Source organism: Bolinopsis microptera, chromosome 6, assembly GCF_026151205.1.
Source record: "Bolinopsis microptera isolate Bmic1 chromosome 6, MBARI_Bmic_1.0, whole genome shotgun sequence".
Classification (NCBI taxonomy): domain Eukaryota; kingdom Metazoa; phylum Ctenophora; class Tentaculata; order Lobata; family Bolinopsidae; genus Bolinopsis; species Bolinopsis microptera.
In genome coordinates, this window is record NC_087077.1 from 3003990 (window position 1) to 3016855 (window position 12866).

Sequence of the window (12866 nt, forward strand, 5' to 3'; positions counted from 1 at the left end):
AATAAATCGCGTCGCATTATGCTACCCTCTCATATCGGCCAGATGTTCGTTGTGTTTGAATTAAACAATTGATCTGAAGTAATATTAAGTAATAAACGAATTACCTGGGGACCCCAGGCTATTATGTTCATAAACACAAACGCCGAATAAAGATTCGGCGGAATGACAGGCTGAGCGCCGCGCAGTAATAAACGAAGTGAAACTAAGATATTAAGACCTCGAGGGGTAAATCAGTCAGTTAACCATGTTCATAGCAAATGAATTCACTATAGCAAACTTGTGCTGTTTATTCAAGGTATACCACAACTTAAAATCTTTATAATTCATATAAAAGTTGAGTGATATGCAAGATGATTTAAGAAGGAATGAAATAATTCCATACTTCTGAGAAAAATTAGCTTCAAAAATGCGTTTCTCTTCAGATAAACATTTTTTACATAAAAGCAAGATCAGGAAACAAAAATCACCCACAATTCACGATACGTTACAAAACGAAAACGAGAAACAATTACAATAATCTTACGAACGGACTCAATTCATATTCAAATACAAAATATGGATAACCATCTTCTTATCAGCAAATAAATTTCCACTCTGCCGGATGACAAATGTTCATGTCAGAAACATTATCAATTATCAATTTACTGGGCAGCTGTTGTGGACAGAGAGAATATAAAGGACATCGTGTCTGGTTTGCGTCTTCACCGAGATCTGGATCTGGCCCTGGACCTACTTCTGGACCTGGAGCTTGCACTGGAACCGCTTGCGGAGGAGGAAGAGGACGAGGAAGATCTGCTGGAGCTGTAACGTTTCCTGCAAGTAGGGGGTGTAAACTTCAGGGTATTCTGGGGTGAGTGAGTCAGAAGAGAAAATAATCGGTTATATTGTTGCTGAATGTGATATATATTGTGAATGAGGTAAATGATCAAACAACTTTGAAACTTTAAAATTGCAGCGGTAAAAATAAAATCATGCTTTATAATAGTAGGATATAACCTCGAAAAGGTGAACATAAGTTGTCTGTTTAGGGTGTTTATATGAGTATCTTTCAATAACTCAAGATTTAGGTAAATTTTGAAGAAAGGCTCAGCTTTTGTGGGTAAAATTTATGAATTGTGATTACCTTATCGGCGTTGTCGGGCGGAAATTCGACATTTTAAGAATTATTAGAAGTTGAGCTGAAACCAATTCAAATGATAATTTGTTAATTTTGTGGGCCTTTTTCTTAGAAACGCTGTCTGCAGTTTGAGTTAGTTAGCTATTTTGGTTGGTTCGGGCCGATAAGGTTATAAATCTCTTCATGCAGCTTTCAAGTGAATTTTGAGTGAAAGTTATGGACAGATGTTCGAGATTTCAGAGGCGTTGCTTTCGATTAGGGTTTCCAATCAATGATATCAAAACAATTCACATATCGTCTGGGAGGCTTCTCTTGCAATCTGATAACAATAATACCAATTAGCCGAAAATCATAATTTTATATTCCGACAGCGCGAAAGTTACGACATAAGCTTACAAATTTTACAAATTTTACTGATTGGCAAGTCGAAGTCCCATCTGAAAATGTACACACAAAAGTTAAATCGATAGGAAACCCTACGCCCAATTACATGAGAATTGAAACTGCGTGTATGATAAAACGTACAATGAATATATAACGTTACTTTAAAACATATTATCATAGTTTGTTTGGTTCTATATTTAACTTACACATCGGTTGAATAGCTTTAATTCACCTGAAGTATTCGGTATCACATGCCCGATCGCGTACTGATCCGCGTTGATACAATACGACACAATATAGCGGTAACAAGACGATATTCGCAATAAAATAACCAATAATCATACGACAATAGAATCAATCAATGCTAAACACAAAGGCATGTACTTAAAATATGATTTAGGGATTGTGAAATGGGAGAAAATTAGAATAATCAATTCATGGCAATTATCGGTGGGGGAAGAAAATGAGATTGTTCTGAAAATCGAGCTGGTAAGAGAAAACGACAGAGGACAATTCACCACAAGTTTCAAGACGTAGGACAACCAGAAAAGGCCACAAATTACATGACAACACTTAACAGTTGTGACAGATTTTGAAATCGCTGTAACAGAAGCAGATTTAAAGCCCAGCAAGTTAATATCAAAAACAGCCTTTAATCGGCTGCGGGTAGATTCCTTTTAGCGGCCAAAGATTCCGGGGACTGACAATTAACGACTGTAATCATAGTCAGATTGAAATTTTGAAAAGAATCGATCTTAAAGCATTACTATGCTTACGTTACAAAGTTTTATAGGCAGTGTAAAGAATCTACCGATTGAGAAAAAGGCTGACAGAGAACAATCATCAGACAAGCTGGCACTACCAGTACTGGCACCACCGGTACAGTATGGAGAAGAAGAGAATATAATTACCTATCCCTCGATCTTCTTCTGGGTGAACGTGAACGTCTCCCTGACCTTGACCTGGATCTTCTGTCTCTTGAACGCCTGTCCCTGGACCGCGATCTCCGATCTCTTGACTTAGATCTCCGACGGGGAGAACGGGAACGGTTCCTCCTCGAACGATCACTGCTTCTACTTCGGGATCTTTGCCTTCTGTAGGTTGCACTGTGAATGTAATGATATCAAAGTGATATCACAACATATCTAAACAGGAAAATGGTGAAAACAGAAGAAAGTGATCCAAAGTGGATATTGTTTTGTGAAATACCTGTAACTATATTCGCGTCTACTCCTCCCATTGTTATAATTACTGCCTCTACTCGGCTGTCTGTTGTAATCATTACTTTTTGCTGTAAATGTTTCTCTGTCCATTGTACCTTCTTGCTGGAGACTCTTGTCGTCCACCAATTTCTGGGGTAAATTCAGATTTATTGATCCAAATCAATCTTGGAAATTTAAAATTCACAAGGAGTTTGTGTGATAAATAACGAAGTGAACAGGCAGTTACATTTAACTGGTTTAATATTCTTGAAGGTTACCTCGAGGACATTGCGTTTTTCTCTGATTTGAATAAAACCCATGTGTAGTTTACCTCCGAAATGGTCAGCTAACCTAAAAATTAAGTGACATTAATTGGGAACAGGATAACAATTTTGAACTCAAAACGAACAAAATCCCACTGACGATGGTGAAAAGCCATTTTTGTGAGCTGTTTTTAGAGATCACGCTTAGGAGTTCAAGTTTGCTTCATAAATGCTGAATCGAAAACATTTCACATCCACCTCCCCTTCCCACATATAACAGCATGCTATTCCAAAAGCTTTCATCGAAACGTTCGAGCTGAATGATCGGCCATGACATGTTATCATGTTATAAAGCCTAACCAGTTTAACTTCTCTGAATTCAGAACCGATGGGATCGGAATCTTATCTTAAGTTATGAGAATATATCCTCGAACCAGCACATGTTAAACCCAACAGTCAACATTTTTGCACTTTCACTTTTGGAACACCTAACCCCCCAAAGGAAAACATTATATTTGCGTACACTTGAGCAGTCTTTTGAGATTTGCTGGCAGCTACGACTGCCTTGCCCACAGCGTTGCAGTGATCGTCAAGTGTTATCCCAGGCGCGCACTTGGAGAGCGAAGTGTCGACACCCAACCCCACGTTTACACGAGGCCCCCCAATACTGCGGAGAGAGAGGAGTGCGTTAGACTTCGGTTATACTTCCAACAACAAGAATATTACGTTCACTCAAGTTACACTGACAATGTGACACGCATATAGTAGGCTAGGTATCATGCTCCCCAGGGCCAGGGCTAGGTATTGTGCTCCACCAATTTTGGTCTAATTTGGTGTGCGAAGCCTCTTCAGGCGATGATATATTTTTCAATGTCAAGGGAGCTGATTCAAGTATGCAAGGAGCAAAACCTGCCCAGGCAAAGTCACGGGCCCAGGAAAACGGGAAATTTGTTGTTGTTGGAAGTGGAAGTCTAGCGAACTACTCACGTGCCACATTGTCAATGTTTTCATCTCATACCTGTCATACCCAACATACCTTCTGTCATTGTCGTAGAGGCACAGATAAGCCGCGCAAATTTCACAAACGCGCAGTTTCTGTTGCTGTAGCTGGGGTTGAGGGAGGTTGTTTCGGTATTCCTCCTGAGAGTTTCAAGTTAGAGAAGAAAAGGTGGTTAGGGCCCAGATAATCACCTATACATTTATATTACACAGCAAATAACGACAGTGCGAGCGGATGTGTTCTTCCAGAGGCTAGCCTGAATCCGACCAATGCAATCACGTTGGGTACGGTAACGTACGTGCGTAAACAAAGTGGCAATTTAGCGCTTTGTACAACGCGCGCACGAAATTGTGCTAGTCGAAAAAGCGAACATTTACGCAAATATGTCCCATTCAACAGTTCACATTTAACAATACTACGCACCTTGAAGATCATACATACCACCGAAGCTAAGATGCCTAATAATAAAATGTACTAATGCAATTGTGCTGCCAGCGGTTCAGGACCTTGACAAAACATAGCGAAATTAAGAAAAGATATATCACCTAGATGATTTTAACAAAATCTCCAAAATGAAAAAGAAATCTTTTATAATTATATTAGATCTGATATTCCGTAGTAAAAGTACAAAGTTATTGTTGAATTTGCCATCCAAATCATGCAAAATAGAAACCAACTGTTTTTCGCGATTTCGATCATCAAATAAAAATCATTTAGTTTGGATGGCAGTTCATGTAAAATGTTTCAGAAAACTCACGGACAAAATGCTATTAAACGATTTCCATCTTAGATAAGTAGGTAACAGACGCCCTAAATTTTACACAGTTTAGGCAAAGGTAAGCTGAGATCTTCAAGCATCAAGGAAACGGTAAAAAGACCCACCATTTCAGTTAAAACTATTCATTGTAATTAGTTGGAAATTTCTACAAAATTTGTCCTAAATGACAAATTAATCTTGTGAATTACCTCAGCTTGACGTTTTTCTGATTTGAGTTTCTCAATTTCTGTCAGCAGGGCCACGCTTTCGTCGACGTTACCCTCGTTTCCTGAAATGGGAGAATAAAATAATTGTAAAGTTTGGAGATAGGGTTCTAGTTGGGGTTGCTGGTTGGCAAAGTGACAATAGTGACTAGATGTTTGACAGCTTATTTAGAGAAATTAAGTTTTAAAAACTAAGTCTAAGTTTGAATTCGTACAAGAGGGCATAGATTGTTAAAGACCTTAAAAAATTAGACGGCAAAATTGCTCATAGTTTTGACCATATATGGTATATCCATTATCTTGGTTACTGGTCTTACCATTAGGTAATGAATAAGAGTTGCCGGCCTAGGTTAGAAAGCCTTTTATGTTAGATACAGATAATCTCTTTAAGAATTACATAAAACAGTACTTATATAATAATTTGGTGGAGAAATGTTGTTGTTGTTCATCCGGGCAATGCCCGCGGATCTAATGACCATCTACAAAAATATCTGACAGTAATATTGCCTTCCTCCAATCTCCATCCACTAACATGAACAGAGTTCACTACAGAACTAGATATTAAAATATTTCCCTAACAGCACTGACTCTAGACCGTACCTGTCATTGAGTCGGCCAGACTTTCACACATTCCCACAAAGTGTCTGGGAGAATGCCAGCTCGAGTTTTAATAAGTACAAGACGTCAAGCTCAACATGTCTCCACAGGTTAAGTAATTTCAAGTGCTGAGTTTATTTCAGGTGGAATGGAAATTTTCCCAAAGTTATTTTGTCAAGTGATGAAAAAAGTTGTCATCGTGTTTTTCATTTGCTTGGCTCTGAAACGAGACGGGAGACCCAGTTATTATTCTTCTTATTTTAGCAATGAGAAGTTGATGGTGTTTGTGCTAATTCCTTTATGAAATGATGGGCTGGGAGAGTCAGTACCAGAGGAAAGTTAAATTAAATTTTAACGAGTCCTAGGTAAATCATGGACTGAACCACGGCTGCAAATTATATTATGGTTTCGAGCTGTTTAGCGTCGTTTCACGGCTGGGCTAGCTAAAGACCAAGAAAGTATTATTAGGCCAAATCAATTCGGGACATCACTGGGCTGTCTCATCTGACTATCTATAAATAAACCTGTTAATCATGAAGCTGTCAATCATATCCACTCTCGGATCAAGTTGTGACTTCATTAATAATCAGGTACCTGACTTTATTCGGAATAATCTGGTCGGTTCAGGTCATGTGCAAGAGACTGAAAGCTTCAGAGCAATCAATTAGTGACACTATAATTAGTGACACTGTAATTTACAAAAGAATCCATTTACTGAGATTCTGCTTAAAAGAAGTTACCAGGAATAAATTATTTTGCCTCTATAAAAAACCTAAATACTTATTTTACTTCGGTTTACCAAAACAGCCATTACGTTGCAATGTAACCGACAAATCACATGAGCCGAAGGTACAATTAGAATTAGGCCAGAGACGGTTAAGGAACGTAGTCTATACTTTCTTCGCCTGAGGCTTCGCTACGATGGACATAACCCAACATAACCTTCCTATCCCAATTATGTGACAATTGATGTAATATAAGAAGCTGAAGAGAATTAGTAACCTGACTGCTAATTACTTGTCGAATATATAATTCCTTCGTAAGTGAGACATGTAATTATTGTATATGTGTACACAATGTAATATGATCCGTCTCACCAATTAATAGTAGAACTGTGACTGTGTAAAAGGTTACATTATGATGTAAACAAGGAATTTACCCAATTTATACCCGATGTATAGTGAAGACCCAATGCAATGTATGTGCCCAATGTATATAGATTATAGATACATTCTTCATTCTTATACAGTTATACTAGTAACTAAAATAAACGAAACACAAGAATGAAATGAATTACCAAGTTGTTCAGCTTTGGCGAGTTTCTGTCCGATCTGTTCAGCAATATCGTGCACTTTGTTTGCCCTTGATTCACTTTCGGGGTCTAGTTCCTGATCCTCTAAACGTTTCTTTGCTGCTTCTACTTTGCGATCACACGTTCTTAAGAAGTCATCCAGCAATGCTAGTGCCTGAAACAGTTAGGTTAGTAAGTTAGTAAGGAGTTTTTAAGAAACAGTGCAAAAAACTAATGCCTATTTTTAGCTGTTACTGTGTACTGTGTATGTTTACTGTATATGTAATGTTTGTATCGAGCTCAATAATAAGCGACATGGTTGGATCATTTCGGAAAAGTTACCTCTTTCTCAAATCCATAGTTCTTTTTCTTGTTTGCTTCATCAAAATCAGCTCGAAGTGCTTCAGAATGAACCTTTGGACACTCCCCCAGATCCATTTTCTGAAAGTCTATGAGTTAAACTTTGAATTGTTACAAAATTGAGAATTTATGACACGATTATTAGCTACAGAAATGATTATGCATGAATACCTTACTCGGGATTATTATAACCGGGATAAAGTGGTGGGTTTTGGAAGATTCCGCCATATTTTTCCCGGTCAAAAATTTTACCAGTCATAAAAAAACCCGCCGACTCAGATTATGGGGTTCCAAGGGGGTGGTGATCATCATATTTTACCTGAAGTCTCATATGTGCTAGAGAAGACTTTTGAAGCAGTGGATGGAGGGCTGTAACTTTATTGGCGGTTGCTACCATAATTTCGTTATAAAAATCACAATTTGGTTATAGAAATCAGATTTCAGGGTGGACCGTGATTCTCACTTTTCTTGCCCATGAAGTGAGTAAACTGTGCCACTATTTCATGGTCCACGGTGGATTGATTACTGGAGCAGTTGAAGATGCAAAGCCAAGACGTTCCCCAATACCAAGCGGTGGGCAGGAAATTAAGCTCCGGCTGACCTTCAGAGCAGTAGCCCCATTAGCGGACAAAATGAAAGTCTTGTTAAGACAACAATACATACATACATGCTACATGAAGAGGTCTCCTCCTAGTCGTTGGAGTGGCCTGCATCACACACATCTCTTCTACGGCGTAACATGTTCCTCCATTCCACTCGCTTTAGAGCCAACTGTTTTACTGCATCTCTGCTGATGTTATCGACACCTGTAAATTCAGCCGCATCCTCGAGTACACAGGCCATCCAGCCTTTGCGGGGTCGTCCTCTCAGTCTCTTTCCATAGTTTGGTTTCCAATCCAGTAAGAAATTGGGAAACCGCGTCTCTGGCATTCTGACAACATGTCCGTACCACCTTAGTCAAGCCACACCGATGAAAGTTTCGATAGACTTAATTCCAGCACGCCTGAGAACTTCTTCATTGGAGACATGGAAGAACCACTTTATCTTCAAGATTCTTCTCAGGGAGGTCAGATGGAAGACCTCAAACCGTTTCATCTGCTTCTTTGTTGTGTTCCACACTTCGGCTCCATATAACAGAATAGTAATAACAGCAGCCTTGTAGATACGGATCTTGGTGGGCGTTCTTATAGTTCGACTGTTCCATATCTTCCAAAGCTGATGGAACGCACCATTAGCACGCTGGATCCTGATGTCAAGATCTCGGTCAATGGTACCATCCCCACTGATGTTGGCACCAAGATAAACAAAGTTGCTGACCTGTTCAACAGGTTCTCCCTCCACTGTTAGCTTTATACTGTCTCTTTCGGTGTAAGGTCGCTGGGACGCACACTCGCTGATCGCCATGCATTGTGTCTTTTTAGCGTTGATCTTCAACCCAGCATAAGAGGTGTAATAAGCTATAAGATCAGTGGACTCTTGCAGCCCTTCTTCAGTATTGTCCATCACTGCCAGATCATCAGCGCAGTCACTGTCCATGATAACTTTTTCGTCTGCACCCTTTAGTTCCTTTTGCAGTACAGCACCATGACTGATTGCCTTGTGAACCTCGGCCAAAAAGATTCCAAAGTTCAGACAAAAATTAAATACAGGGGGGCCCTGGATATCACCCTGTCCAGTGCCCGAATTAACAGAGAACCAATCAGACATTTCACCATTAACCCTGACAGCACTCATGGTTCCGTTGAAGAATGCCTGAAAGATTCTAACATATTTCTCAGGAAGTCCATAGTGTCTCATGCTTGACCAAATAAACTCTCTTCTGATGGAATCAAACGCTGCCTTAAAATCAATGAAATTAACATAAAGTGGAATGTTAAACTCAATGCAGTTGTGAATAATGGTGCGGATGGAATAAATCTGATCAATACATGAGCGGTTCCGTCTGAACCCACACTGATTTTCCCTAAGAAGACACTCCATTCCAACATCCAGCCTCTTAAGAAGAACCATTTGAAGAACCTTAGAAGACGTTGCCCTAAGAGTTATACCCCTATTATTGCAGCAGTATGAAGTGTCTCCCTTCTTTCCGATAACCACTATAACACCTTTAAGCCAATCCTCAGGGATCACCTCTTCCTCCCATACCTTTTTAAACAGTAGCTCTAGTTGGCCAACAAGAGCACTTCCACCATACTTAAGTTGTTCATTAGTTATCTCATCAACCCCTGCACTTTTGCAGTTCTTCAGTTTCTTTAGAGCATAACTAATCTCATCTCTAGAAGGAGGTCCATCAGAACAAGAAAGGTAGTCAAAACTCGGTTGTGAGGGCACACCATCGAGGTCATCAAGATTGGCATCCGATAGTGGAGGATTTAAGAGCTCAGTAAAGTGCTCTTTCCACCTTTCCTTCTGACTGTCCGGGTCTGTAATAAAATGACCATCCTTATCCCTAACTGACATACCCACTTTCTTTTTCTTTTTCCCAGAAATCTTCTTTATCTTATCCCAAACTTCCCTTTGCTGGCCTTTCTTAGAAGCCTCCTCTAGATCAGTCGCTATTTTAGTAGCCCAGTTGTTGTCGTCAATTTTACAACTTTTCTTAACTAATTTATTAAGTTTAGAGTAGGCTGATCTATTGACGTTTGAAGACAACAATACAACAATACAACTTCGAATTTGACGGTCAGCAGCAGGGGGATATCAATAATGATAATGGAGGGGACATTAGCGATACTGAGAATGAGAATACGCTTTAATGAAGATTTGACTTATTATTGCTATAGATTTATTTTCCTTCAAATACTAGACGTGTCTTTTTTTCTATTTATGAGTAATATCAGTAACTGTAAATTGAAATAACTTCTTTAACAAGTAACAAAAACGGAAATTTCGGTTGAAAATTTGTTGACCTCTGAAAAAAAACTTGAAAGGTCGGCCACCGGTAAATACATGACCGGGATAATTTGGCGGGTTTTGGGAAATTCCGCCATATTTTTCCCGGTTATTAATTTTCCCAGTCATAAATTAACCCGCTATAATATTCCCGAGTAAGGTATGTAAAATGTAAATATCATCAGATCTCGTATAAAATAACTTTATGTTATTAGTTCAGTATAAATCCTACATAATGAATAGACAACTAGAATTTCCTGTGCCTACAACCAGACATATTACACAAAAAAGCCCAAAAACCAAACAAACCGTATTAGTAAAGAGAGTATGAGGGCAGAGACCGGTCATAAAGGCCCTGCACACAGTGGGGTCAGTAAAGTGTACTCCAGCTGACTCTGGGTTACCTGTGAGAATTAGAGGTTAGTGTGGGTTAACTGTGGCAAGGTGCCCGGAAGGTTGCAGTTTACTGTGTTTTAAACTTCTTAATGACATTAAGATTGAAAAAATTCTTTGTTCGTGATCAAGGCTCGGGGTCACGAATCCTGACCCAGTGCTGGCCGGCGCTCGTTTCTAAATTATATTGCATTATACATATTCTAATATTCTCATCTAGCAGAATTAGGAAGGTGAGTTTAACTCATTACTAGATCAGTACAACCTAATTCTGTGTGAAATACTATTAACGGAGATTCTATTAATGGGGGGCATGACACGTCTCGAATGTCTCTTGTCTTTTTTGAAAAGATAGGGTGCGGAGACGTGCCCTGGAGACATTGGAGACATTGGAGACACAGCTTTTGGAGACATTGGAGACATTAGGGACATTGGAGACATTGGGGACATTGGAGACACAGCTTTTGGAGACATTGGGGACATTGGAGACATTGGGGACATAAAATGGATATTAGGGGCATTGGAGACATTGGAGACACAGCTTTTGGAGACATTGGGAACATTGGGGACATAAAATGGATAGTAGGGGCACTGGGGATATTTTGAAGTTTGTGTCTCCAGTAATCAACGTATCCCTTCTATTCATTTTCACCAAGTTTTGTAGAAATTTATAACAAAGGAGACAAATTGCTCTATACTAACAGTAACTAGTAGGGATCACACAGACAGACAAGAATCTTTTAGTTATTGATTCCTTGAGGAATCAAGAACTAGGGATACGTTGATTACTGGAGACATAAACTTCAAAATATCCCCAGTGCCGTGCCCCTACTATCCATTTTATGTCCCCAATGTCTCCAAAAGCTGTGTCTCCAATGTCTCCAATGCCCCTAATATCCATTTTATGTCCCTAATGTCCCCAATGTACCCAATGTCTCCAAAAGCTGTGTCTACAATGTCCCCTATGTCCCCAATGTCTCCAATGTCTCCAAAAGCTGTGTCTCAAATGTCCCCAATGTCTCCAATGTCTCCAAAAGCGGTGTCTCCAATGTCTCCAATGTCTTTGTCTTTTTCGAAAAGATAAGGTGCGGGAGACATTGGAGACATGTCATCCCCCCCCCCCCCCCCGCCCATTAATAGATAAGAAGTAAGAACTGGAACTCACCATCTCTACCGGATCCCATGAGCTGGTCTAACATCTTCCTCATCTGTTCCTGAGCAGTCATCCTGTCTGCTGAACACAAATCATGTTACAACAACAGGTACATTATACCAACATTATCAAGGTAACTCATTACTAGCCGTGGCTGTATACACTTCAAACAAATCAAATCAAATCAAATCAAAATATAATGACACAAACATCATCACACATCATCAAAAATATATCTACTAAAGTTTTAAAATTATCTTAAATCTATTGTGCTAAACAACCAAGTTAAAATGAATCTAATTTACATACTTTCCACTACTATATAAGTTGATGAAGCGTTTTTTAGCAACATGAGGATTATACACAAGATATTCATTGTGCTTCTCTTTATTAGTAGCATAATTTAATCCCTCAATCTTTCCTAATACTTCGTCTGTAACATACCAAAAATGACTATCATTTACAGATCCGTTTAAGATAGTCTCTTTTTTGAAAGCCTCTAATCTTATTTTAAAACTTAACACAGTACCACAATTCTTGACATCCGAGGGGAGTTTGTTCCAATATGGTCTCACCCTCTCCGGAAGAAAAGAACTGTGGACTTTCTTCATTTTACTGCTACTTTTACTGCATCTACTGTTTGATACCACATTAAGAGCAGATCTGCTCATACTGAACAAACCAGCTCCGTAATTGGCCAAACCACTTATCATTTTAAAAGATTCAATGAGGTCCCCACGTATTCGCCGCTCTGCCAGCGTTGTTAAATTGAGGATTTCCAGTCGACACTAAAACTTACTGATCAATAATCGCAGAACAACAAATCACAAAACTCATCTATCGGCAAGATAAAGCCTTATCAAGCCTTGATTATACGAAAATTATTATACGACAATAAAACAAGTAACAGCAGAAATCAACAGTAAAAAATAGAAAAGGCTTCGCACAGTGGGCCACCATGCTACAATAGACGAAAAATTGAGTTCTTTTAAAAGGAATTAAGTAAGTTTTGTATTGCAGTAAAAAATCTTGGCTATTAGATGCAAAAAACCATAATTGAATTGATTAAATGGCTTTCGCGCAGCGCGTCGGCGAATTTACGAAATTTTTTGACTGCCAATTTTTTGACTTTAGGCAGTCAAAATTGGCATAACCCATCATTATATTTCTAAAATTGGCTTAAAACACCGTATATTGACTCCTAATCAAGGTGAAAGTACTCTCTTTGCTTCA

General features: G+C 39.0%; 1 protein-coding gene across 12 annotated transcripts in view; it reads right to left on the reverse strand.

Moving 5' to 3' along the window:
- Window positions 1-210: 210 nt before the first annotated feature.
- LOC134816236 (putative RNA-binding protein Luc7-like 1) overlaps window positions 211-12866 on the reverse strand; it is a 75786-nt gene continuing 63130 nt past the window's right edge. For 2 of the 12 annotated variants that reach the window (XM_063824985.1, XM_063824986.1), the window contains exons 2-13: window positions 11646-11714; window positions 10397-10491; window positions 7178-7276; window positions 6842-7010; window positions 4933-5012; window positions 4003-4106; window positions 3490-3633; window positions 2982-3054; window positions 2711-2853; window positions 2413-2607; window positions 1708-1733; window positions 211-813 (exon numbers count right to left, since the gene is read on the reverse strand). In XM_063824985.1, the coding sequence (XP_063681055.1) occupies window positions 1730-1733; window positions 2413-2607; window positions 2711-2853; window positions 2982-3054; window positions 3490-3633; window positions 4003-4106; window positions 4933-5012; window positions 6842-7010; window positions 7178-7276; window positions 10397-10491; window positions 11646-11706 (1167 nt within the window). In that variant the 5' untranslated portion in view covers window positions 11707-11714 and the 3' untranslated portion in view covers window positions 211-813; window positions 1708-1729. Of the gene's footprint in view, window positions 814-1707; window positions 1734-2412; window positions 2608-2710; window positions 2854-2981; window positions 3055-3489; window positions 3634-4002; window positions 4107-4932; window positions 5013-6841; window positions 7011-7177; window positions 7277-10396; window positions 10492-11645; window positions 11716-12866 lie in introns of all 12 variants that reach the window. The other 10 variants (XM_063824992.1, XM_063824993.1, XM_063824981.1 and 7 more) reach the window with 7 other exon arrangements.